This window comes from Tachysurus fulvidraco, chromosome 1, assembly GCF_022655615.1.
Source record: "Tachysurus fulvidraco isolate hzauxx_2018 chromosome 1, HZAU_PFXX_2.0, whole genome shotgun sequence".
NCBI classification, from domain to species: Eukaryota; Metazoa; Chordata; class Actinopteri; order Siluriformes; family Bagridae; genus Tachysurus; species Tachysurus fulvidraco.
This window is the reverse complement of record NC_062518.1, coordinates 6,194,505-6,221,454: the sequence shown is the minus strand read 5'-3', so window position 1 is coordinate 6,221,454 and position 26,950 is coordinate 6,194,505. Positions and strand designations below refer to the sequence as shown.

The 26,950-nt window shown below is 39.2% G+C and overlaps 3 protein-coding genes across 4 annotated transcripts in view; 2 read left to right on the top strand and 1 right to left on the bottom strand.

The window, feature by feature from the left end:
* LOC113636754 (ADP-ribosylation factor-like 14 effector protein) overlaps positions 1 to 1,922 on the top strand; it is a 4,719-nt gene extending 2,797 nt beyond the window's left edge. Inside the window, exons 3-5 of the mRNA XM_027137050.2 lie at positions 172 to 300; positions 931 to 992; positions 1,154 to 1,922. Coding sequence (XP_026992851.1) covers positions 172 to 300; positions 931 to 992; positions 1,154 to 1,382 — 420 coding nt within the window. The 3' untranslated portion in view covers positions 1,383 to 1,922. The remainder of the gene's footprint in view (positions 1 to 171; positions 301 to 930; positions 993 to 1,153) is intronic.
* A 927-nt stretch (positions 1,923 to 2,849) lies between these two features.
* On the bottom strand, positions 2,850 to 4,867 carry fshb (follicle stimulating hormone subunit beta). 2 transcript variants are annotated; one of them, XM_027137126.2, is made up of 3 exons: positions 4,468 to 4,867; positions 3,750 to 3,923; positions 2,850 to 3,332 (listed from the first exon to the last, which is right to left on the bottom strand). In XM_027137126.2, the coding sequence occupies exons 2-3, from the start codon at positions 3,918 to 3,920 to the stop codon at positions 3,105 to 3,107; spliced, it is 399 nt and encodes a 132-aa protein (XP_026992927.1). In that variant the 5' UTR covers positions 3,921 to 3,923; positions 4,468 to 4,867; the 3' UTR covers positions 2,850 to 3,104. The 2 variants fall into 2 exon arrangements, with proteins under 2 accessions (XP_026992927.1, XP_026992928.1); XM_027137127.2 differs by lacking the exon at positions 4,468 to 4,867 and having other exon boundaries at positions 3,750 to 3,925.
* A 3,780-nt stretch (positions 4,868 to 8,647) lies between these two features.
* Positions 8,648 to 12,621, top strand: kcna4 (potassium voltage-gated channel, shaker-related subfamily, member 4). The gene is made up of 2 exons (XM_027136929.2): positions 8,648 to 9,137; positions 9,450 to 12,621. Exon 2 carries the CDS (start codon positions 10,033 to 10,035, stop codon positions 12,037 to 12,039), a length of 2,007 nt encoding a protein of 668 aa, XP_026992730.2. The 5' UTR covers positions 8,648 to 9,137; positions 9,450 to 10,032; the 3' UTR covers positions 12,040 to 12,621.
* Positions 12,622 to 26,950: the final 14,329 nt, after the last annotated feature.

Below are 26,950 nucleotides of genomic sequence, written 5' to 3'. Positions count from 1 at the left end.
GGAAAAAGACGAGATTAACTTTGAATCCACTTATTTAAAGGTTTGCTTTTTTGGATACTGCAATGAAATCGTTAGACAGTAGAAGATGTGAAGTAAAGGGTTAGGTTTGAGGATTATGCTATAAGTTGTAAATAAATCATTTAATAAATAAGGCTCTTAAAATACCTCTAGATTGAATTACGGAAGAACCGATCGGGTTTGGGGACGAAAGAAGAATCTCGTTCTGGCTCCATTTCTGATGGAGGCAAACAGCAGTTGACAAAAGAGAGGAGACAAGCGGCAAGAGATTCTGGCCAAAAGGTAGCACACTGTACATTCAGCTGTTATACTGCCCGAAACTAGAGCATGTCCGTGTACAGGTTTAGTACTGTTGTTCTCTCTACACAGTTATTTACACATGAGAAAAAATGCCAAGGAAACGTATCATTGTATTGTACACACAGCTGTATCGTTCACTTTTCTACATGATAATCCTACAAGTTTCAGCAGTGTTTTAAATATTCTGCTGTTTTAACTTATGTATATCTTTTGGAGAATGTAAAACGTCATCGATGTTTGTGCACAAATATTTTGTGATATAAAAGTTTTTAATAATCTTACGCTCTCATCTAGGTTTATCGAACCCAGAATGCTAGGTTACTGCAGTTCAGGGCAGTTTATATATATATTTGTACGCGTGTGTCCGTGTGTGTGTGTCCGTGTGTGTGTGTGTGTATGTGTGTGTGTATATATATATATATATATATATATATATATATATATATATATATATATATATATATATATATATATATATATATATATTAAACATGTTCTTTTTTTTATATATATAAAAAGAATGCCAAATGCATTACTGTGTGATTTTGAAGGACATGAGGGAAAAGCAAAACGTGTTAATGTGAACTGTGTTTGTTCTTTTATTTTTCACAGGGTAAAGCAGGAAATGATGCGTGCAAGAGACGTGGGGGGGTGAAGGTCTCATCCACCGACAGGTAACAGATTAGATGTTTCACATAGGACAAAAAAATATGGAAAGTTTGGGATGTGCTGTTCTGTACTGGAACTTATTTTCACCGAAATCATGTAATAATACAAGCATGATGAGACTCATTAAAAGCCACATATGTGGCTGTGTGTCCTTTCTTCAATTCAGGCAGGTCATACCGGGTAAGAGTAAAGTGTACGATAGCCGAGGTCTGCTGATCTCCTGTGGCCGAGACCTGTGCGACTGCTTGGATGAGGACTGCATGGGCTGCTTCTACCCCTGTCCCAACTGCAGCTCCCGCAAGTGTGGCGTAGAGTGTCGATGTGACAGGAAGTGGCTGTATGAGCAGGTGGAAGTGGAGGGGGGCGAGATCATCCGGAACAAGTTTGCCAGCTAACGAGCAAGGAAAGAACATTGCAGTGCTGTCGGGGTTCCATACATCGAAGAATTGTGCTTGATTTCATCTGTTCAGCATATTATAATAAAGGGTCTGAAAAATCCAAATCCTACAGAGACATTTCTGGCTTTGTAAGTTGGAGAGTTTTCTGTGCATCAACCAGCGTTCTCTAGAAATGAAAGAACTGTCATACTATACAGATATGAATTTAACACTATGATGTCTTTGGGATTATTTACGTTTCTGTAAAACCGATTTCTTCTTTTATCTGATGATGATATTTGATCGGTTGACTGTTGGTTCTTTTAAAATCCATTCAAACACAAGCTCTTTCCTTACATTGTAAATCTCATACGAACGATTTCCGTCTTTTCTGGCTTGAACTTCATCTTTCAGTGTCTGATGTTTATTTAAATCTTAACAAAAATTTTATTCGTATCATCTAAACGTTGATAACTTGCTGAACTCTGGTCTCACCGATGGTCTAAACATGAGTTTGTTGGTTATTTGTCCCGATGTTAATAAAAACAAATACCCACATCCGTAAATTCAGGCTTTTATTGGGATTTTATGTCTTGGTAGTGCTGAACTTTGTTTGGAGAACTGTTGTATTAAATAAGGGTAAGTAATTAATTAGAGGATCCTGCTGTGCTATTAATGGATTATTTCAATGTTATCTCCTATCTCTTGCTGCAGAAAGTGTAATGGATGGATTAAGACGGATTAGAATCTGAATACGTTTCTCTGTACTGAGTAAAGAAAGGGAATTCGGATTACTTAAAATAGACCAGCTGTTTATTATAGCTTATATTTCTTATGAAATTTGATTTTAAAAAGTCCATTAAAGAGCCTTTAAAAAAATCATTTTTGTTGATTTTTATATCTTTACAGGGAAAATTTGATGTCTGTGGGAATGACATCTGCTACACATCTGCTTTTTATTCTAATTTTAAAGTTTTCCATTTACAACATTTAAGTTATCTCTGATTTTTCTTCTAAACTGATTGTTAATCAAAAGTTTAAGTTATTTTTCTATGTTCTGGTTTTGTGTCTCTAATTGGTTTCTATCGACAACGTTCATGCATCATGCGTAATCACAGACACGCAGTTTGGATTTTACGTTGATTCATCGTTTAAACGATTAGTTGTGAATTAGAGCAAAACAAGCTGGGTTCTGCTCTTTGGAGTAAATGCAGAGTAAGTGTAGATAGAAGAATTTCATAATTGGTCTCGGAAGAATTATTATAAACTGTAGTAAGCACATGTGCATACAGCTCTCATCCTGTGTGTGTGTGTGTGTGTGTGTGTGTGTGTGTGTGTGTGTGTGTGTTTGTGTGTGTGAAGTCTGGAAGCAGCTGCTGTGTTACAGAAACAAATAGAAGATGCTAATTCTGCATGTGAGCTGTTTTAATGAAGCAGTGTTTACATGCTCAGGTGATGCTGAGCAACAACACACCATGTCCTTCGTGATATTCAGGGTCACAGAGACAAACAACAAACCTGTGTCTAATTTGCAGTGCTAAACTATTTGTGTGTGTGTGTGTGTGTGTGTGTGTGTGTGTGTGTGTGTGTGTGTGTGTGTGTGTGTGTGTGTGTGTGTTTTAATTCATTTTTTGCAAAGTTGTTGTGTGAAATAATGTGAGATAAGATAATTAATGTAAAAGAAGAAAATGTGTCCACAATGTTTTAACAATAATATTAAAATTCTGAAAGTGGGCCAGTTCAGTAGTAGGCGTGTGTGTGGCAGCTATTCGGCTGCATGCTGAAAGTGCCGCAGTCTGTGTTTTCTGTGTTACACTGGCTGCACTTACAGCTCAGGGCCACAGGGTAGGTGAAGGACGAGTCAACTCCCGGAGCACAGCCTGGCAGCTGGATAGTCTCATATGTCCAGCTCTCGAAATTACAGGTGTCCTGTAAGTACGGTTCAATCAGGCTGCGATATGCTCTCTGCTAAAAACGTATAATCATATAAATTGTCATCAATTTTATGTTATCTGTGTTATAATATATTTACAATATGTCAATTATCAATTAAAACAGTGCTACATGTTGTAGCTTCTGTAAAACAAAATAGTTCCAGAATAGTGTTTAAAACAAAAGATAAATAAGATCCTCAGCTTGTTATTGTTTTATTATCGTATCCTTAAAACATATTAAGTACCTACAGATAGCTACATCATTTTTTCATTTTTCATATCCTTTTTTTTCCTTTTATATATATATATAAATTTTTTCTTCTTTATTCTAATTTTTATTTCATTTGCATTCAATCTATTTCTTAAAAACAAAATCTAAGAATTTATTGTACATTTTTTTGAGCCTAACTCAGCAATTGAGCTGGAAACTGTGATGATGTCTAGACTGTACCTGGGTATGACAGAGGCCGGCGCAGGCTGTGGTGTTGATGGTGATGCAGCTGCTACACTCGTCGCTCTCCACGGTGAAGGAGATGTTGGTAAGGAAACATCGAGCTTGGCATTCTGTCCCCGCCCACACCAGCATCGGCAAAAGCAACACCATGGTGACTCTGCACATCATCGCCTAGATGTAAGCAGACAAGGAAATATGTGAATAACACAATGGTAGTATGAGTAGCTGAAGCTGTGGGGTGTGGTAGCTCAGTGGTTAAAGTGTTTGACTACTGCTCGGAAGGTCATTGGATTGAATCCCAGGTCCACAAGGTTGCCAGTGCAAGGCCCCTGAGCAAGGACCTTAACCCTCAATTGCTCAGGTGCATAAACTGAAATAAGGTGATGTAAGTCACTCTGGATAAGAGTGTCTTCTAAATGCTGTAAATGTAAAAAAGTTGGCTCAGTTATAGAGTATTGCTAGAAAAAAAATCTAGAATATGTGTTCTAGAAAATGTTAATTTGTGTTTCCGAGGTTAAGGCTAATCAAAAGAGTTACCACTGCATGTGTTCTAACAAGCTTGGATGAAATAAAAATGAAAAAAATTCACTGGACTTGAATAAATGACTTATTATTATTATTATGCTCTTATTCTAATCTAACCTGTATACATTTAGGAGGATAAAATAAAATATAGCCAAAAAGAAAATCAGGCTAAGACCCAAGGATGCCTTACCTGCTGGAGTTTCTTTCTGCCTTATGTCGTCCGTCACCATTAACCATCTTACTTATACCCTTCAGCCCAAACGCCCACCTCAGGGCAAACGAGGCTCCAGTCTTATCTTCAGATCATATTTCCATTTTTATTTCTGATGCCATTTGTAGAGGTGAGACTTTAATCCCCAAAAGCTTCATAGCCTTGGCATTCAGTGTTTAGTCTGACAGAGCTTTAGTCTGAAGTGCATCTGGCTGAAGGGTCTGGGGCTTCAAGGTCAGAGCTCCCACAGACCTCACTATGGAAAACACCACTGGATACACAAATATAATATCTAAATTGGAGAACATGGACAACGAGACTGTGAGATATTGCAAGGGAGTGATGTCTTGTATTTTTTATCTAACCAGCAGAAGTAGGATGTTTCCTGCTTGGCTGGATCTGTCTGATAAAAACAATGATTAAGTCTTGTATGGATGTGTGGAATAGTTTTTAACACAGTTTGTGTTATACGCTTAGCACAGATTTCCAGAGAGGAACCCCACCCCCACCCCCAAACACACACACACACACACACACACACACAAACACAAACACAATGTAATGTATATTAAAGAACACCATAATTTTATACACACTTAGAATGAATGCAATAACTGTACAAAATGTTCGCATATAATGATTAAAATCTTCACACAATTGAAGGACAAACCATTGCTCAAATAAAATATTATCATACGGACAGATATAATAGTAACAGAGGTTTCTCTCAAAAACTGGTGTCTTGTCATATATATATATATATATATATATATATATATATATATATATATATATATATATATATATATATATATATATATATAAATTGAAGGTGATCAATATGAAGTGGAGCACATTTAAAATCCCTTTGTTATCCATCACTCCATGGGAAAATACTGAATAGATTTCAGCACAGCAATAATAATAGATAATAGATGGTTGTTGATCTGCACAAGCCAGATGATGGCTATTAAAATTACTTAAGATAATAAAAATACTATCCATCACAATCGGAGCCCAAAATAAGAAAAATTTTAATATTTGGCAGGGACAATAAGCAGGAGGATAACAGTGACAGAAAAATCAATGTGCAATTCTAAAACCGATCTTTTTTTTTTTCACTTATACATTTATCTTCAGGAACTACTTTATCCTGGTCAGGATCATGGTGGATACAGAGCCTTCCCACGTGCGGCACAAGTCCAATGAAAGGCACACTGATTTTTGTAATTTCCAGTTTTTAACTACTATATTCTATTAGATTAGATTCCAAATCCATACCATACACTGTTTATAAAGACTGCAAAATGAAAGCCCATTGGCCAGTTGAGACTTAAAATCCATATGTTTCTCTTTTGGTTGCTTCCCTTTTGGGTGGTTGCCACAGAAGACCATTTCACTCTAAACATTCAATTTGGGTTCAGGTTTTTTACCAGCCTAAGGCAACACTCCAAGATTTATTGAGGCTTGGGACTAGCACCTGGAGTGACAACCTCGGTGGATGGAGTTCCCTTAGCTGGGAATCAAACCTGGGTGGTCAGAGCACTGAACCGCAAGTTCTCCAAAGCAACCATGAAACTAAAATTCTGATCTAAACTACTTGCCTTGTGTTTATTTTTCTTCACTAACAGGTTTATCCTGGTAAGGGTCACATATCACACTGTGAATTAGTGTGTCCCTGTGTGAGTTAGGAACATGCCTTGGATGCAATCCCAGTCCAAATTAGAATCTGTGGCATCTTTTTTTGGGAATGAGGAAAATGAGGAACCCAGAGGAAAGCCACATGGACATGGAGAGACCATGTGACACAATTTCATGCCAAACCATTACTAGCATAGTTCACAAAACAAATGTGGACTGAAAGCAAAGAGAAAAAAAAAACAGTATATACACTCTTAACCGTATGGATGCGACTCATTGATAACTTCATCTGTGTTGCACAAGTTTAGAAGTTTTGAAGAATATTTTTGGCATCCACAAATTTCCATATCCATGCATGAAAAAAGCTAAAAGTCATCCAACACATTAGCTGTGGTGAAATCAATCTTTCTTTCTTGCCTCTGCAATACAAATCCTTGACCTGAGCCACTGATGTCTGTCCTTCATCCTAATGTTCCAATTAGCTCACGTCAGCATGACAGCAAGAGATAAGACTAGGATGAAACAGTATTGTTTCTTTTGGCAGTTGAAAGGCAGATGAGAAAAATACTGGACTACATATTGGATCAGTTGCAATTATTTAAGGTGACCTAGAATGTGTATAGGGAAAGAATACATTTAAACACTTTTGCAGACACCCTTGTCCAGAATGACTAAAGGCCTTGCTGAGGGTCCCCTGAAAGTGTCAGTTTGGTGGACCTGGGATTTGATCTCATAACCTTCCATGCAGTAATCCACCTTAACACCTTAACCATTGCAATAGGAAATCATATAATAGCCAATGTATATGGGATGTCGGATATAATAATCTGGTATACAACTGAAAGGATAAGTTTGCCTTCTTTGTGCTTTATCAATGTAGTACCTGATTTACTAGCAGTTTTGTTATTCTGATTTGTTCATGTTTATTAATACAATCATACAAAATATATCTTGCAGGAGAAAAAAATAATTTACAGGTGGACACACACCCGGTTTTAGCTTTTGGGAACATCCCAGTGACCTCCCAAACCCTCTGTCTAAATGGTAATGTGACCATCTGGCACTGGCCAATGCCTCGGTCATTAAGATGTAATATCGGCTAGTGAAATACTGCCCTCTGTGTGCAAGCGTGCTGCTTACAAGCCTCTGCAAGCATAATATAGCCAAAATCTCTAGATGAAAGATCTTGAACTCAGACCAAAAAACAAGGTACTGCATTTCTATAATGCTACTTTGGAAAGAGTAATATTCTAGGCATGCAAAGGCACTGGATCTTGGTGCACAATGGCGGTAATTTACAAAGCGCTGAAAGCAATGTAATATTTCACACGAGATGAATGGTTGTTAAAATGTCCAAAATCCCACCTGAGCCATAGAATAGTCAAAATGCTTGGGACATTACACCTTGATTTGTAGCTTAAATAGTGCTGTGTTGCTGATGCTAGTTTTTATCAGCTTCATGCAGAGGACATAATAGATAAACTGTTTGAATTTCTCAGCTAGTTTTGATCTGGAGATCATATAAAACTAAATCCTTTGATAATATGAATGCACTTTCTACAAATGAACACATTTGAACATTGTCGCATAACAGTGCTTTTTTTTTCTCTGTGAAAAGTCATCTTAATTTTATGATTTGACATCCTAATATATTGTATATGCAGTTTGGCTCCACAAACAGCATTTTACATTATATACATTACTTTATCATCAAGGATGCATCACAGCAATTTTCCACTTATGGAGATAATAATAATTAACAAGATATAATCAGCAATATATATAAATCACCTTCAATTATGCATTATGAAATAATCTGTTCAATCCACGAACAGATTGTTCATCCATGCCAGCTGCCATATTGCCCTTCACAGAAGTATTGCTGTAATTGCTTTTAATATCTTTAGCAGCTAGGTGGTCTGATGCTTTTGTTTTTCCTCTCTTTTTACACTTTTTTTTTCTTATTTAGATTGATGATTTTCTGGGTGCAAATTTTCCAGACATTATTAAAAACTAGGCCTATATCATTAATTGCTTGGGTATTTATTAATTAAATGTAGGGACGATTATTATTATTATTATTATTATTATTATTATTATTATTATTATTTATATATGTTTTTTTATTTTATTAAAAGCACCTTTTGTATTTGACCATTTAAAGGCAATAGACACTCAACATCCAAACAATAATGATAACAGATATCATGTGGCATGGTATTTTCCCCCAGGGTGTGAATAGATACTCAGGGAAATGGAAACACATCATACAGTAGTTTACTTTCTATTCATAATAATAGGAATATTCTTCAATTGAGCTTATTTACATCCAGCTCATTTTTTCAGCTTTGCACTATACTAAAGTACCAAGGTTATGGCCACCATGCATACTTGATACACAAATCAGAAGTTTGGGACTGCAGCACGAGTGTGAGGAAGCAGTGAGCCGCACTGGCCGCTGGGGGATGATCGCGCTCTGTCGGCACTGGTCGTGGCCGCGCGAGGCTCCTCGGTAATAACAGGCGCGCGCTACGGTAAACGAGCGAGAGCGAGCGGCGGCGGACGCACGGCGCGTCCACTTACTCAATGCTATTTTACATGACATTATTCAACTTTTCATTCATATCGCTGAATTACTGATTTTCCCGTGCGCTCTGATTGACAAGCTTGCTTTATTGGTTAAGTGCATCTTTGCTTCTTGCGGTGCATTTTTGTTTGGGTTTTTTTTTTTTTTTTTTTTGGATGGAAGCTGTGATGTGCAGGTGATGCGAGATCCTGTTGAATTGAGACACGGCGAGACGCAGCCCCAAAGTGGCAAGATCATGTTGGATGCAAATAAACTCGACTCTTGAGGATGACATGTTCTCTTGCTACGTGCGTCGTGTGGGTTTTGGATGCCCAGAGCAGGCGGGGATTTTTGGGCAAACCTGGGATTTACATCCTCACCTAGCTCCGGCTTACTGTGTTGGAGGTGGAAGCTAAGCAAATATTCTCCGGTCTTTTCTCATGTAAGTGGTCTGAACGGAGAGAAGGTGGGGTGTCCTTTGCGTGCGGCGAGTGTTTATGATTAATCACCTATAGGGATTTTTCTTTCTGTAATAATCACGTATTATCTCCTGTTGCCGTACAGGCCTGTAACTGCTATATCAATGCACTGTTACAAATAATTTGGCATATTTTGTTATTGTAAGAGTATTGTTTAGCACTATCTGTTCTCGTCGCACATGTTAATAGAGTGTAGAGATTTTTTTTCTTTTTCTTTTGAGGGATGGGAGGGATGGGTGCAGTCTGTAACATGTTTGTTTTTGTGCCCTTTGCAGCTGTCGCTGGCGTCAAAATAATTCCGTGATTCATTCGTAGCCAGTGGAGGGGCAGAGGACAGAACAGCACCCCACCACCATCTCTACCTCCACCTCCAACTCCACCACACACCCTCTTCCCTCAACCCAAAGATTGCAACCACGGATCACTAACAGAACTCAAAGTCGCTTCTTCCTACAAGTAAAACACCTCAGGTGGCGGTGAAAGGCGAAGACATCATTTACTCTTTTAATAATCTTATGGAGGACTCTAAGGACCCCCTGTGGTTTTGGACACCGATGCAACGCTATAAACAAAGGGTTCCTTAACCTTTACGCACCTGGACTCGATGATATTATCGGACCTATATTAAAAGCTTATGGACTCAGTTTACTGATTTCATTGAATGTTGCATGACCATAAAATGATATTGTAATCACCGTGCATGTTGTGAGGATTTTTTTTTTTTTTTGCCTCAGTGGACTTACATTTTCCAAAAGCCTCATTGTGGCATTCCAAGTGCATTTATGGACATTGCTGCACCCAGTTGAAGTCTTGACAAAAAACTGTATTTAACTATACGGTTAAAAACTACGCACCAAAATGGAGTTTGCTATGGTCGGAGCAGATAGTAGCGGGTGCAACCCTCACGTGCCGTATGGATATGCCCAAGCTCGAGCCAGGGAGAGAGAGCGCGAAAGAGAAAGACAGTCACGCGCGGCGGCAGTAGCAGCTGCGGCGTCCGAGGCCGGGACTGCTGGAGATGGAGGAAGCAGTGGCGGTGGTGTAGGTAGTTCGTGCACCCACCCTTACGGTCAGCCATATCAGACTCGCACCGCCTCCTCTACTAATGCCAACCATGGAAGCGGAGGGACTGCCTCGCGCTCCTCCTCCTCCACTCAGCAGGCGCAACAGCAGCACGAGCCACAGCAGCAACTTCTGAGAGAGCGCAAAAAGCAGAGAGGAGTCGCGCGCTGGAGGCGGCACCGCGCGGCTCTCGGAGGGGACCTGCGCCACTCTGAGTTGGCGCTTCTCGGATCCGAGGAGGACGTTATGATAGAAGAGGACGAAGAGGCCGAGGGCGACGAAGAAGACGAAGACGGGGGGAGCAGAGCATCGAGTTTTGTCTATAACATGGACGACGAAGAGACAGCGTCTCTCACGGACAGACGTCCACAGTCCGGATACGAGAACGTTTACAGTGAGTACGGCTGCTGCGAGAGAGTGGTGATAAACGTGTCCGGTCTGAAGTTTGAAACTCAGCTCAAGACTCTTGCCCAGTTTCCCGACACACTCTTAGGGGACCCCGCAAAACGGATCAGGTACTTCGACCCGCTGCGCAACGAGTACTTTTTTGACAGGAATCGACCTAGTTTCGACGCCATTCTGTATTTCTATCAGTCAGGAGGACGATTAAAGAGACCGGCCAATGTACCGTTTGACATCTTTTCCGAGGAAGTCAAATTCTACGAACTTGGCGATGAAGCCATGATGAAGTTCCGCGAGGACGAGGGCTTCGTAAAAGAGGCAGAAAAACCGTTACCAGAGGATGAATTTAAGCGGCAGATTTGGCTCTTGTTTGAGTATCCCGAGAGCTCAAGTCCTGCTAGAGGCATCGCCGTTGTGTCTGTTTTGGTTATCGTCATATCAATAGTTATATTTTGTTTGGAAACGTTACCAGAATTCAGGGACGACAAAGATTTCCTTAGCCCAGGTAAAAACGTGACGCATACAGACAACGGATTTACACCCTTCAACGACCCGTTTTTCATTGTGGAGACCGTATGCATTATCTGGTTCTCATTTGAGATCATTGTGCGCTTTTTTGCCAGTCCGAGCAAAGCCTCTTTCTTCAAAAACATAATGAACACTATAGACATTGTCTCCATTATGCCTTATTTCATAACTCTGGGCACGGACCTCGCACAGCAGCAAGGCAACGGGCAGCAGGCCATGAGTTTTGCCATCCTGAGAATAATCAGACTGGTCAGGGTTTTCCGCATCTTCAAGCTCTCCCGACACTCCAAAGGACTCCAAATTCTCGGGCACACCTTGCGCGCGAGCATGCGCGAGTTGGCGTTGCTCATTTTCTTCCTCGTTATTGGGGTGGTGCTCTTCTCTAGCGCCGTGTACTTCGCTGAGGCGGATGAGCCCAAGTCACAGTTCACGAGCATCCCGGACGCTTTCTGGTGGGCCGTAGTTACTATGACGACTGTAGGCTATGGTGACATGAAACCCATAACAGTTGGAGGGAAGATAGTGGGCTCGCTGTGTGCCATCGCCGGCGTCCTCACCATCGCTCTCCCGGTGCCCGTAATCGTCTCCAACTTTAATTACTTCTACCACCGGGAGACTGATAATGAGGACCAGTCTCCTGCCGTTGAATACCCGCCCCCGGGATGTCCGTATTTTCCGGATTTCCTGAAAAAGTTCAAAGGATCTCCGTCTGGATCTTCACTTGGCGACAAAGCTGCCGAGTACATGGAAATGGAAGAAGGCGTCACGGAGTCACTTTGCGGCATAGACAAACAGAGCCCAAGTAGAGGGAACGGCACGGACATTAGCAGGAGAAACAGCACACATTCAAGAAGCATACAGACAGATGTATGATTAAAATGATCAAATTGATGACTTTCTATGGAGGGTTTGGTGAAGATGATTGCACAATTCACTTATCAGCACACATGCACGCCCAAGTGCGCAAGTTGCGAGCTTGGACGCACACCCCCAAAAAAACGCGCGTATAAACAGACATGCACAAAAAAGCACGCACGCACACGTTTAATTTCCTATGGACCTTGGCTAAAACATTCTTTGCAATGTGGCTACTTTTCTAGAGAAACATACCCTGTAATCGAATAACAGGCAACGCAAAAATCACCAGCTTTACGTAACATGGGGAGGTGTGAGTTCAGGCCCATCTACACTGTAGACAGAATTTCCCGGTTTAGCAGAACGGAACAAAGAAGTATTTTGCATAGGCACTTTATAAGTTACATTTGTCAGAAGACGTCAATGTTAGAACAAGAAGATAGCTGTTAACGTAAGGTTGTTATGCAATAAAGTTTAAATCATTTGCACTATCATTAAATATGTTCTATTCTAAAATCAATTTAATCCAGAGATTACAAGACACACGTGTTTGAGAGAGAGAGAGAGAGAGAGAGAGAGAGAGAGAGAGAGAGAGAGAGAGAGAGAATTCAATAACTATTTAGTAACAGCTGTTAAGTACATGCACAGTCAAACAATATCTCATAAATATATTGAAACTCAGCAACTTAGTTTGACAGCTGCACGATCCACAATATTGCACTCTGGTTAAAATTCATTTAAACTTGATTTAGTTACAACATTAAAGTCAGAGGCATTGAATTATTTTGAGAGCGTTAAACAAATCAGTCATCTTGTCAGTTTAAGCATTTTATTAATTTTTTTTTATTACATTTATTCTGGGATCAACACCTAAGTGTAGATGTCACCCCTTAGACATAACTCAGCCAAAATACCAGATATTGCATCACAAAATAATCATCATGCACAAGTGTCTCTGACGCCATAGCTGAGAAGGGACAGTCCTGTCATTTGGGTCATAGCGCTGCCACAGGAATACGTTTTTATTTTAGGAGGGAAAGCTTCATGCAACTGTTTACTTTGCGTCCCTTTAACCAAAATGACAATGCATCCTTTTACAAGGGCGCCGCCGGGAATAGAAATCACAACAGCTCTCGTGGAAACATGAACTGGCGCTCCGCACTTGTGCTGTGGTGGACTTTATGCACAAAAATCACTTCTGGATGGAAAACCGGTCTTCCTGGAGCGCGCAGGGACGACCCGGTCTCACCGGAGCGCCTCATTGTGCAAGGTAAGCAGTCTGAATAGCTCATTAATAATTTTACAACAATATATTAGTCAATAATACATCAATGCATTGAAATAGTAAATATATTGAAAGTTATATTAAAAGAATCACAGTTCAGGGTTAAGCACAATGAACACACACTTTTCCAGTTTCCACGATATTCATGACACGCTCTTGTTGAATTTTACGCATGCGCCCGCACGTACTTGTTGGTTCCTGTAGTTCGGTGACGCTGCACCCTCGCGGTGCAACAGGTGCTATGGAGCAGGATTCAATAAACTAGTGTTCAAATGTGTTCATGACACTTTATGTCGTTGATATATAATATCATAAAGCAACAGAATCAAAGGTGTGTGTGTGTGTGTGTGTGTGTGTGTGTGTGTGTGTGTGTGTGTGTGTGTGTGTGTGTGTGTGTGTGTGTGTGTGTTTAGAAACTGATGAGATGTAATTCTCAACAAATTTTGTATTGAATTACTAAGAAATAAAAACAAATCTCTAGATTCCCAGCCCTGGACCATGTAGTGCTTTTGGACCAAGGCTGGAAATCTGTGCTCAAGATGAAGGGTTTTTTCCATCTATAAAATGTGTCCTTACTAGGTTGCCTTGGTAACAGAGTCACCCTTCCTGCCTCATTAACTGTCTCAAGTTTCTTTTTTAAACGGTGAAGTCTATCAGTTGCCAAACAGGATAATTGCTGTCAAAGTCGATTAATTGCTTGTAGATGACATAACTAATGTTATAAAATATAGCCTATTAACCCTTTACATAAAAGATAAAATACACAGATGAGTTAATCACATCCAGTGCTGGCTTTAAACTGGAGAAGTAGACTAGTGTTAGTGTCAGATTACAAAAGCGATCCATTTCCACTTGTGCTTGAGCCACTGATGATAGGAATCATTTAATGTAATCAGACCACAGAGCCAGTGTGCTATTCCTGTTAATGAAGAGGCTATTCCTTTGTGAAACGAAACTGTATCCTTTAAAACCCATGCCTAACCACAAAAGCAGCTGACTAACTACACATTATTAGAGATCTATCACATGTGCACAGGATTTCTAAAAATAAATTCAGACATGTAATACATGCAAGGCTCCATGTATTGTATTCAGAAATTGTCTACACAAATTGTCATGCTAAGAAGGAACAGAACACCTCATTATATGTTCTCCATCGCTGTATAAGTGTTTGCTCTTTATACCTTGACATATTTCAGCTTTACTAGTGAACAAGGTGAAATAATGTACACTTTAGTTTGTAGTCTGCATTACAGTCTGTGTTGTACAGTTATTTACTCATACAAACATCTTCAGTAACTGCTTTATACTAATCTGGGTCACGGTCGATCTGGAGCCTATACCAGGAGCAGTGGGAGTGAGGCTGGAATAGACTCTGTATGGGATTCTAGACATCACATCTCTCTGTCTCTCGCGCTCTGTCTGTCTGTCTCTTGCTCTCTCTGTCTGTTTGTCTTTCGCTCGCTCTGTCTGTCTGTCTCTTGCTCGCTCTGTCTGTCTGTCTCTCACTCACTCTGTCTGTCTGTCTCTCATTTGCTCTGTCTGTCTGTTTCTTGCTCGTTCTGTCTGTCTGTCTCTTTCTCTCTTGCTCTCTCTGTCTGTTTGTCTGTCTTTCTGTCTGTTGCTCTCTCTGTCTCTCTCTCTGTCTCTCTTGCTCTCTCTGTCTCTCGCTCTCTCTGGCTGTATGTCAATTGCTCTCTCTCTGTCTGTCTGTCTGTCTGTCTGTCTGTCTCTCTCTCTCTCTCTCTCTCTCTCTCTCTCTCTGTCTGTCTGTCTGTCTCTTGCTCTCTCTGTCTGTCTGTCTGTCTGTCTGTCTGTCTCTCTCTCTCTCTCTCTCTCTCTCTCTCTCTCTCTCTCTCTCTGTCTGTCTGTCTGTCTGTCTCTTGCTCTCTCTGTCTGTCTGTCTGTCTCTCACTCACTCTGTCTGTCTGTCTGTATCTCGCTTGCTCTGTCTGTCTGTCTGTCTGTCTGTTGCTCTCTCTGTCTGTCTGTCACTCTCTCTGTCTGTTTTTGCATGATGTTAAGACACAGATAAACCTATGTAGATACAAGAAAAACATGGATGTGTTTGTGGAGTTTAAGGTGAGCTTCAGATAGGATCTCTCAAGTTGAAAAACAAAGATTAGTACAAACCAACAGTCTACTAGTTTCAAAAGTCATCTCCTGTGAGCAATACAGCAATTAAAAGTTTTTTTAATGTCATGTAGTTTCCACGAGGCTCAGGATTGGGATTAGAAATGAATTTCAGGCAGATATAAAGCAGTCTATATAGTTGCATTGATATTATGCCATAATTTACTGTGTATCATGGATCACACCCAAAGCTGTCAGTAACTTGGCTCCACTACACATTTAAAAACCATGTAAACAAGATATATAGATGCTCTGCTTGGCATCGAGCATATGTAATGCTGCAATACAAGTGCCTTCTAGAAAACAGCTTTCTAGCAGAGTGGCCCTTATTTCCCGAGATGTTGTTTCTGTGCTGTCATAATGACAAATGTTGTTTACATCAATTTGTGTTTATGAGGGGTGAAATGACAGTGTAATACCATAGCAGGTTAATTGTGCGCATCACTCTCGCCAAGGTTATGATGGTGCTGTGTGTCAGCATAAAACCTCTCTGAATCTTGCTTAGGCTACTCTGGGCCAGGCCTTGTTCTCTGTGCTAACCATTGGTTCATTTTGTTTTAATATTGCTCAGCCAGATTGTGTAAATTCAGACACAATTTACTGACCAGCATTAGAGCAAACAAGGAAACATTGAAGAAAATAGATGTCAGAATAACAGAACAGCAAGGTTCAGTTTGGCTTCTTTAATGTGCCGTGAGCAAGGCCAATCCTTGAGGCTTTGGAGGTGCCCATCTATCTGTGAGCAGAACTGTCATGACTCACAGATAAGCTCTCTGCACTAGAAAAAACACAAGTGACCATATAAAAAGAGTACATCATCCTATATATTGGGTCAAATAAGAGTAAATAGCCATTCCATTTTGATCAGGATTCACAACTGGGGGCACGTTAATGTAGTTAGTCTACTTCATGTCATAAAAGGGTGGTGGGACTAAAAACACACAGGTATAGCGACAATATGTAAAACTTCGTACAGACCTTGAACAGAGTCATATTGAATAAGGGATCCAGGAGCATTGAAGTGGAAAAAAATTCTACCTGCTGCATGACAGTTCCTTCCATAAATAAAACATACAAAGTATTTTACAATGTTGACCAGAGAATTACTATATAGCAAAGCAAAATGGCATGTCATTTGTATCTCCAGCACCATCCACATTAAAGTCAGGGTATTAAATTGGTCACAAACTGTTCACTTTTACTTACAGTATTGAAATCATGTCTGTTTGGTTCAATTTTGGTGGAAATCAAATTTTGAGGAAATCATGCTCGCTTAAGAAGACTTTAGACATTTTTTGGGCGGCCTGACTGCTTTTACCACTGCACTACCACTTCTTTTGTTACACTGGGTAACAAGCCAGTTTAATCAATGCGATCAATGCTGAGTTTTTGCATTTTTGGCTGTTGTCCGAAATTTAGCCACAGTGGGATCCACCTAGTTTCACAGAGCACCAAACAAATAGAACAAAGTGTTTAATTTAATTTGAACCTTAATGTCCAAGATTCCATCAAACCGTAAGACTTACACTTTTTAGTACAAAAAGGTGTTTTAATTTGCCTTTGCCCTCTATTGAGCGTAGAAACAATTTCCTTCTCACTTTCTCTCTTGTTTTCTAACTGACAGGACAGGTCCCTAATTAGATAGATCTAAAATCTTATTTCTATTTCACACACCAATTAACTGAAACTCCTAATGTAAATTTGAGACACAAAGGCACTAAATTAGTACTTATCATGTCACTTAATCCCAAGGTCCTTCAGTGGGACCTAGTTGTATTAAACTTGTGTTTCTTCTGCTCTGACAGAATAAATTAACCTTCCTTATTAATGCTATAAATCCTAATGTCAATTCATGTCAAATCAAGCCAAGAATCTCTTATTGTCTTTTCAACCATAGCTGACGCAGAACACAGTGAAAAAAAAACGGCGCTTCTCCAGATCTATGGTGCTCCATAAAACAACATGGAGCCACATAAAACAACAAAGAGCTAAGGGCTAAGTTGTCCTAGCCACATGAAGTGCATCGTGTGCAATCTAGTGCAAACAGTGCGAGGCAAACACACAATACAAAACACTTCTTGCTCCTCTTCTTGCTCTTCTTCTTCTTGCTCTCCTTTTTCTTGCTCTTCTTCTTCCCGCTCTTCTTCTTCCCAGTAGGTAGTAGTCTGTCTCATCATCCAATAACATTTTAGCAGACATTTAATAGTGTCAGTTTTGAGCTTCAGTCATGGACCTTATGCAGCATGGGTTACGTAACTTGGCAAGAACTGGTCATAGTGGATACTACGGGATACTAAAGGGTGCTTGACTCAATGGCGGCTATATTTTTTTTTAAATTACAGTAAACTGTGTCTGATGTTCTTAATTATATTCTGATAATAAAACAAATGTCACTGAGTACCAGAATTGCCATCAGTATTCACCAAACAAGGTTTTTATTTCCTGAAAGTTTGGAAGCTGTATGAAAGATTAAACAGCAAATGGGGCTTTTGGTTGGCATTCTGCCACTGATAGTGCTAACACAAGTTAAATGTGTTTGCATGACTACACTTACCCAATCCCATTTCCCCCAAAGCAGTGTTCAAAAATGCCATGGCTTCAACTATATCTGTACTTCATCTTAAAATGATAATTGTGCATCTGTTGTTCTCAGAATCCCAACATCATTGTACATTTCTGTTCTCTGGAACATAAAAACAGCATTTTATTCAGCAGAAACTAGAAGAGCTGCCTAGGCAATGACTTTTACAAAACTAATTTAGAAACATCATCAATTTAGCGAGCCACAATGACAAATGTGTCTAAACTGTGCAGAATGAATGTTTCCTAGACTTCGCTGTTTCTTCCACCCAAAAAGGTAACATTTATTAAAAAGAATGCAAATGAAAAATCTCCTTTAAGTGCTTTAGGCATGCTTTACCCTTTATTCGGCTCCTGCAGAGCTGTGACCTGACATCAATATTAATATTTTTATTGAAACTACTTGCAAAACAAATGCAAAACAAGTTACACTACTATACACTACACAGCAGATTAACGGCATGCTGACACAACACGACCACGGCTCAGTGTAAAAGATGTGGATCAAAACTAAAAGATCCCAAGAGTTATAACAAAACATGTCTTTTTGATCAGGTTCCTCATAACATGGACATGCGTGAGTATCTGGGCTAGCGTTTGAATGGAGAATGGGTGGGAGCCAGACATAATTTGGCACTCATCCGACAGAAAGCAATCATCGTTTCTCTTTTCAGAGCATTAATTTGTTGATATGCATGCTGTCTACTGGGGAAATATGATACACCAGCACAGCCACCATGTTCAAAGCGCTGTTAAATGATCATTTTCCTTGAATAGATAAATAACCCCTCTGATAATAAGCAAATAATCAATCATAGACAAGTTTAAGCAATGTTATGCAGATGGCTCTCTTGCAAGGTTTTCCTAATTGACTGTTCGATTGTTGGATTTAATGAAAGATCTATTTGGTATTTGACTCTGCGCCCCATTCCAGAGCTATTGAATTTGATCCTCAGTTGCTGCCACACCTTGGGTGGATCAAAGGACATGTTTTGATATTCAGAACGGAAAATGTATTGTGCTTAATGCATTATTATTGATTGTTGGATTTACCGCTTTATTTGACTCATCTCATGTAATTTTTGGAAAACACACATGAAAAATAAACAATAAGTTCAAAACCAATAACATTCAAGTCTTCACATCAAAGCTATGCTTTTGTTAGCCGTATATGGTTTCTAAAGTAGACGTAGATTAGGATTGTACGATTGGCATTCAGGGAAGGGAGACCTCTGCTGACATGGAGCTTTAATGTCCTGACTGTATATGAGGGTCTGGTTACCCCCAAAAGTAAAAGGTCTTAAATATTGAATTTAAACTACATAATAATGCATTTAAATATTCAATTCTAACTGTGGGGGCCACGGTGGCTTAGTGGTAGGCACATTTGCCTCACACCTCCAGGGTTGGGTTTGATTCCCGGCTCTGCCTTGTGTGTGTGGAGTTTGCATGTTCTCCCCGTGCCTCGGGGGTTTCCTCTGGGTACTCCGGTTTCCTCCCCGGTCCAAAGACATGCATGGTAGGTTGATTGGCGTCTTTGGACAATTGTCTGTAGTGTGTGATTGCGTGAGTTAATGAGAGAGTGTGTGTGCCCTGCGATGGGTTGGCACTCCGTCCAGGGTGTATCCTGCCTTGACGGCTGAGATAGGCACAGGCTCCCCGTGACCCGAGAAGTTCGGATAAGCGGTAGAAAATGAATGAATGAAAGAATTCGAACTGTGACGCAGGATCACCGCAAACACTTTGACAGCCCGTATCCGATTACAGAAGAAATTTATTACACTTCTGTCTGAATAAAGCCCGAATAAATCTTTAACTGTGTAAGTAAATCACACATAGCTTAACAGTTTTTTCCAGACATTGTTAGGCAAAATGTTTTTATCACTGTATTTGTGACTCCCAGCATGATCTTTATAGAAAGAAATTCTACATAGGATTAGTAAGTAAATAAAAACAGTCCTTTTGGAGATGTATATTTATGGTTTCTTACAGTCTGTACACACCAAGTGCAACACTGCAAATGGTGTAAGCACAAATTGGAAGCAAGATGTTGGGAGTGAACAAATTGGATTTTAAAATTATGGAGGTTCTTCTAGCCAAGTTTAATGATCTTGTGAACATGTAGTAATCTATCATTTCTTTTCAGTGCAAAATGCAAATAATGCAAATATTCACATTCTGTCAAAAAGCAAATTAATCAACAGTCAGAATGCAATTTATAGAAATTCTAAATTTACAAATAGGAACAAATAGGAATCCATTCAGGCAAGTTGCACTTTTTGAAAATAACAGATAACATATGGAAATCTAAAAGAATAAAAAAAAAAGGAATTATGTTCTTGTTTGAAAGATGTTTGCTGTCTCAAAGCAGCTTATCCATCAATGAAAAAATAGGGATGACATTGCAGAATGATGAAGTGCATGCAGCTACCACAGTGGAACAGGCCATGATGTCTACAACAAATGGCAGGACATTTATAGATTGGCAAATAGGAGGACTGCAGAGTTGAGGACAGACAGGGGTAAACTTAGGGAGGACAGTCGTGTACTCAGAATTTTACCCCAGAAGAAGAGTGGGTACTATCATTCTTTGTCTGACAGTGTTTCTTGGAATAAAGACAAAGAATTAATGTCTCATCTACATTCCCACTGCATGCCTCTCAACCACAGCCTGAACCTCATCTAGTTCAAATTATAGAACAATTTAGACCAAAGACATCCAGTATATGGTAACATGCACGAGATAGTATTAAAGAACAAGAGCAAGATTTTGTATAAAGACATGAAACACAATATGACCAAATATTTGTGGACACCTGACCATCACACCCATATACAGGTCTTCCCTAAACTGTTATAAACACACAGTTTTATAAACTGTCTTTGTATAACATTTACACTTATGGTATTTGGCAGACACTTTTATCCAGAGCTACTTACAGAAGTGTTTTATTCAATAAATACATCCTGATACAGGCACTTACTGTAGGTCAGAAATTTCAGTTACTTCAGGAAGAGGTAGATATTTAGACATTGTTTGAAGACAAACAGTGACTCAATTGTTTGGACATCTAGGGGAAATGTGTTCTACCAGAACAGAGAAACGTCTTGATGCCTGCCTTTTTTTGTACATCCTGAGAGACAGTGAGACCAGATGAGCAGTCCTAGAGGATCTGAAGAAGTGTGGTGCAGTGCTTTGTATGTTGTAGCTTTATAATACTACAATTACTGGAACAAAGAGACCTAAACCTGAACCAGCATGGCAATGCTACTGTTCACAGATCACGCTCCATGAAGACCTGGCTTTCAAACAATGGCATGGAAGTGTCCTGCACAAAGCACTGACCTCATTCCCACTGAACTCCTTTGGGATGAACTAGAACACCAAGTGCACCCCAGACCTCCTCACATCAGTGCCTGATTTCACTAATGCTCTGGTGGCTCTGGAGTAAGCAAATCCCACAGCCACGCTCCGAAAGTGAAAAGTCTTCCCAAGAGACCGGAGGTTCTTATAACTGTAAAGGAGAGAACAATATAGAATGGGATGCTGAACAAAGCTCATATACAGTATAGATGTCATGGTCAGGTATCCAGGAATTTTTGGGCATGTAGTGAATAAAACGTCTTCGATATCAGAACCGATAAGTATTCCGACTGTAAAAAATGACCTGGTGCTTACTAATTGAACCCTACTATTTATTATGATCAACTAACACTAATGAAACTAATTTCTTATTTAATTTGATGGATTCTATGCCAGAAATATTAGAAACTATTATATAATAGTTTAATTTGTATACATATTTCTTTTTTTTTTTAATAATGACTTATTTTCCTAAATTTGTGCTTCTAGTTTTATGGCTTCTTCCTTTACTTTGTTATAGTTATTTGGCATCCTTTAACAAGATCATTTCCACAGAGTGCTTAATAACAGAAAATATGAAAAAAAAAAAAATTACATTTCCCAGCAGACCCAAGAAAAATGTACTTAAGCCTAAGCAACAACCGAAACATCATAATAAAAAACTTAGTTGTGCACCCACACTAGCATGGCATTTCCCTTCTGTCTTCAGGTCAGGAAGAGTAATGTTCTCCCCTGCTGTTTTTTTTTTTGTTCTCCATCTCTTCTTCCTCTTGGACTTCCCCAATAATTGAATTCTATTTTATTTGTCTAGCACTAAAAACAAACATGGTTGCAAAGCAGACCTCTAATGAGCAAGCCAAAGGCAACACTGGCAAAAAAAAAAAAAGAAACCGCATAAGAAAGCACATTCTCCTTTGGGTGATAATGGATAGTGTGATTCTGAGATTATTTACAGTACAAATTAAGAGTGTGTCAGATTTTTTAGAAACGTTGTACATCAATGCACACACTTTAAACCTCATTTTCCACCATTATTCCATGACCTTTGCTGGGTATTGTTAAAACACTTTGCAGTTTTGGTCAAGTAATGGTTGAGTAATGAGTGCAAATATATTCAGAGAGGATATCCACCATCACCCAGTAGCTAACCATTTCCAAGCCTCCATTCCTTGCTATCTGGCAGACTCGACCCAGATGAATACTTTATAACTCATATTGACTGCGATATAAGCAAAGAGTCTCTGGTGATTTAATAACAATACCTCAACATTTAATTGTAATTTGGATCCAGGAGGTTGCACGCAATAGGAGCATTATGAATAGTCTTATATACCAAAGTCTTACTAAGTCCATGGCTGTCACTGATGGTTTGAGGCATAGTGCTTTTAGAAGCTTCTGCTGGAGTCAGCACAAAGTTCCGGCAGATATCTAATGCCAAATGGGCTTCTATTCAATTTAGATGAAACAAGAATTCAACTCCTGGCAGTTAGATGCAATTATAGAGATAAAATAAATTGTTGTCAAAATTCCAAGGTGCACATGAACCGTTTTTGTCATCTGACCAATATTAATCATCATTATGCATCCAGAAGTATTATTTATTTTATTTTAGAATATAAATACAAGCATACTGCAGTAAGTAGCAATAATACTTATCCTAATTGATACTTAAATGTTCTAATGTTAAAGCTAGGCTAAAAAAGCATAAATGTCTACTGTAGCCAGAATTCTTTCCGACTAATTAAACGTTTATTATACCAAATCAAATACAGCACATTTGATAATGTTTACGCATTACTATCATACTTTATAGACTCTAGTTTGGACAATTGCTAAATAACTAATCAATTAATCCAAGAGAGCTTTGCTCCAAACCTTTACTTTTACTTAACTTTTAGTTAATAATTAGCATCCTCAATTCAATTGTCACTGTGACCATGTGTATGTTCATGTAAATAGACTGGAATAATGCTAGCTAGTCTTGCTAGTCACTTTAGCTGCCCAGTTTCCCTGACACGTTTGCCGTACATCAAAGGTTGCCTACGAAAGGTTTTATCGTTCTCACATTTTGACATTTGTGTTGGACTTTAGTGATCATTCTCAATGCCCCAAAAAATGTAAGTGTTGCCAGTCCTGTAGAAACACTTCTATCAGCAATCTGTACTTCATCAACAATCATAGATTGATGTTAATTCAGTGTGAGGCATGTGTTTCTGCTGCTAATTAAACGGGAACACTGTTGGTGATGCTGACTGTGAGACATTTATACTACCACTGTGTTTCTCAAATCACTTGGTGTAGACTTCATATGATTCTAGTAGTCAGGTTGAAACTCACTTTCATTGGTTAAATTTAAACATGAAGCGTGTTTGTTTTCAGGCTCTCCTAAACTGATGTGCTGAGCGGATTCAATGCAATTCTGACTAAAGACAACAACAAAATGACTTAAATGTTTTAAAAGTGAAATTGAAAGAGTGTGATCATTGCCATGTCACTCATCTAAAAGCCACCAATAGGAGGACAGCAGGAAATGACAAGAAAATCAGGACAGCCACAAATACTGTAGTGGTGGTAGAAAAATATAATATTCTATATTCTAGAAAGTGTGACAGATAATAATCTTAAAAGACAATTAGAATTGCACAAGTGTAAAACGGTCATAAGTGGGCTATTACATGATACATTTTTTTAAGCTTACAAACAAAAACAAACTTACATTTGGCCAAAATATCATATCATTTACTACAAATTCTTAAGGTTGCAGGGATATTAGACATTTTTTTTTAAACCTCATCCTAATTCAAAGAGATTTCTTTCTCATGGTAGTCATGGGAAAAGTGAAACAGTTGGGGTTGGGTTAATGTTTATTTATTTATTTGTTTATAAACATATATCATCTCTTATTAATAATTAATGGTTGTTTCTGTCTTATTGTAACTATTGTGGATTATTTATTATTTGTAAAGACATTCTGAAGCCTACCTGGTTTTACTGTTACCAGTGAGCATTAATTAGACATACAGAACTACTGACGTGTATATTGTGGGTAGAGTTAAGGATTTGGGAAGGGTCTAGGTGTTTGTTTTGGACAAAACACCATGGTTTCTCTTGGAGAAAGAGGAAGGAAATAACATTTCTGGGAGATACCTGTTCAAGTACTGTAGTTGATATAGAAGTCCCTGCAGCTGGCTCTACACACTGGGTTTTACACACTCCTATTTTTCGTACAAATAATATCAGACAGGTTTTTTTTCCTCCGGGTACTCTGGTTTCCTCCCCCAGTCCAAAGACATGCATGGTAGGTTGATTGGCATCTCTGGAAAATTGTCCGTAGTGTGTGATTGCGTGAGTGAATGAGAGTGTGTGTGTGCCCTGCGATGGGTTGGCACTCCATCCAGGGTGTATCCTGCCTCGATGCCCAAAGACGCCTGAGATAAGCACAGGCTCCCTGTGACCCGAGGAAGTTCGGATAAGCGGTAGAAGATGAGTGAGTGAGTGAGCAAGATAAAAACGTAGGCAGTATATCACATCATTTACAGAATTTAAATATAATATATACATTTATAAATTTTAAATGTAAAATATCCCTGCTCCTTTATACTACAGATTGCAAAACATTCTATAATAAGTCAGAAGGAAAAATGCATTTTTGTGCATTCATATCTTCTGAAGACTGAATGAAGTCTCACCATGTTCAGTACCAACGTATGTTTCTGTTGGTGTCCTTCATGTTGATATTGTCCTTGATGAAGACTTGGTGTCAGTCACAGATACCCACCCCCCCACCCAAGGGAAAAAACAACAACAACAACAACAACACACACACACACACACACACACACACACACACACACACACACACACACACACACACACACACACACACACACCGCCAAGGTCTTCTAAAGAGTTATTCAGATAGGATAAGATTTTTTACTTATGTTTTTAAGTAATGTTGCTAGAGCATGTACCTATTCGCAGGGGATAAGTAATCTCTGTGCAAAGGAGAGAGAATTTACATATTTGTCATTACAGTATAATTCTATGTGTACTACATAAACCTGGTTGTTTTGGACTTTTGTTTTAAACACTTGTTATTCATCTTTGGGAAGTTTTCGTTGACTGTTGGGTCACATGACAATAACATGTCAGTAGGATATACAGTACTTCCGCCACAAACTCATTAACTTACTGAAAACCCTTAGGAGTGATGCTTATCTGAAAAAATCCTTTTAAATAGTATCTATATTTTATTGTTTGCCAGTGCAAAATCTCTTCTCACACAGGAAAAATAACTGAATCTTAAAACTTTAAATATTCCATCTCGATTTAATCAGGAGATATGTACTGCACATTATGTGTGGTTATTAGTATTCATTTAACAGAAGGTAGAATACGGCATAATCTTTCCAGCCAGGTGAACACACAGTCTGAAAAATGACTGATTTGATGGATTTGTGTGGGAATTAAATCCCAGAGATACTTTGCTAATAATTATATTGCTCTACCTCTTCTTGTAAAAAGAGTCCATAACGAACAGGCCTTAACAAACACGTACTGTAGGTAAGGGAATAGGAACAGTTCCATCTTGTTGCTTCATATTGCGTTTATCTGATGTTTAATGCTCAGAGCCAGGGGCAGTGTTAAAGGGCCACATAGTCCTGACCCCTTTGATGAGAGACCTGATCTCTGTCTTACACACAGGGACACCGCTTTGGTCCCTAGCTCTATGCTAAAAGGCAATGCATCACGTCTGCTTTTTATGATGCACATCAAATATGATGAAGGGCAGGACACTCTGCTTTTGCACTTTTGCCCGATCAACCTCAGAGGAGTGGCATCCAAACGAGAAACAAAAAGCTCCCGGAGACCTGCGTGCTTCTCTGTGTATCTGTGTGTTGTCTTGCACATAACACATGTGCGTGACAAGAAGTATTTTTCAATGTCACTATATTGTGAATGCCAACCTCCAGCAACTGACCTGTCGCTTTATTTATAAAGATACATTACACATTATTTTGCAGCAAAACAACACCTGGCTAAGCCGGCAGTTATTTGTGATGCTTCTCGTTCATGTCGTTCTCAGTTCACTGGCATGCCCTCTGCATCATGCAGCAGAAAGCCAGTGCCAGCCTCCAGCATGTTTATTAAAATTAATTAAATTCAGAGTGGATGTAAATCCATTCTCTAAATGTTTCTGTGAAAGCGATTGATTCTGTCCTTGAAATGCTGAGCTGGCTGAAGAGTTAGGTGTGGATTAAATTAGAAAATAGCCAGATGCCAAAGTTCTGTCAAAGACCAATTTGCAGGTCGGTTTCAAATAAGGCCACAAAAAATTGTTTCAGGCTAATGTTTACAACCAGAGACCAACCTCACATGGAAAAGTCCAACCTCCATTGAACCGGTACTATGTACAACCATGAGTCGTTACAGGAGCCAAATGGAATAATTTGATGGTTGGTATAATTTGATGGTTGACTGATATAAACCGCATTAAAGAATTGTTTTAAAAGTATTCCTGAACTTAAACATACTTCTGACTTCTCTTGGATGGCTGATTCTGATTA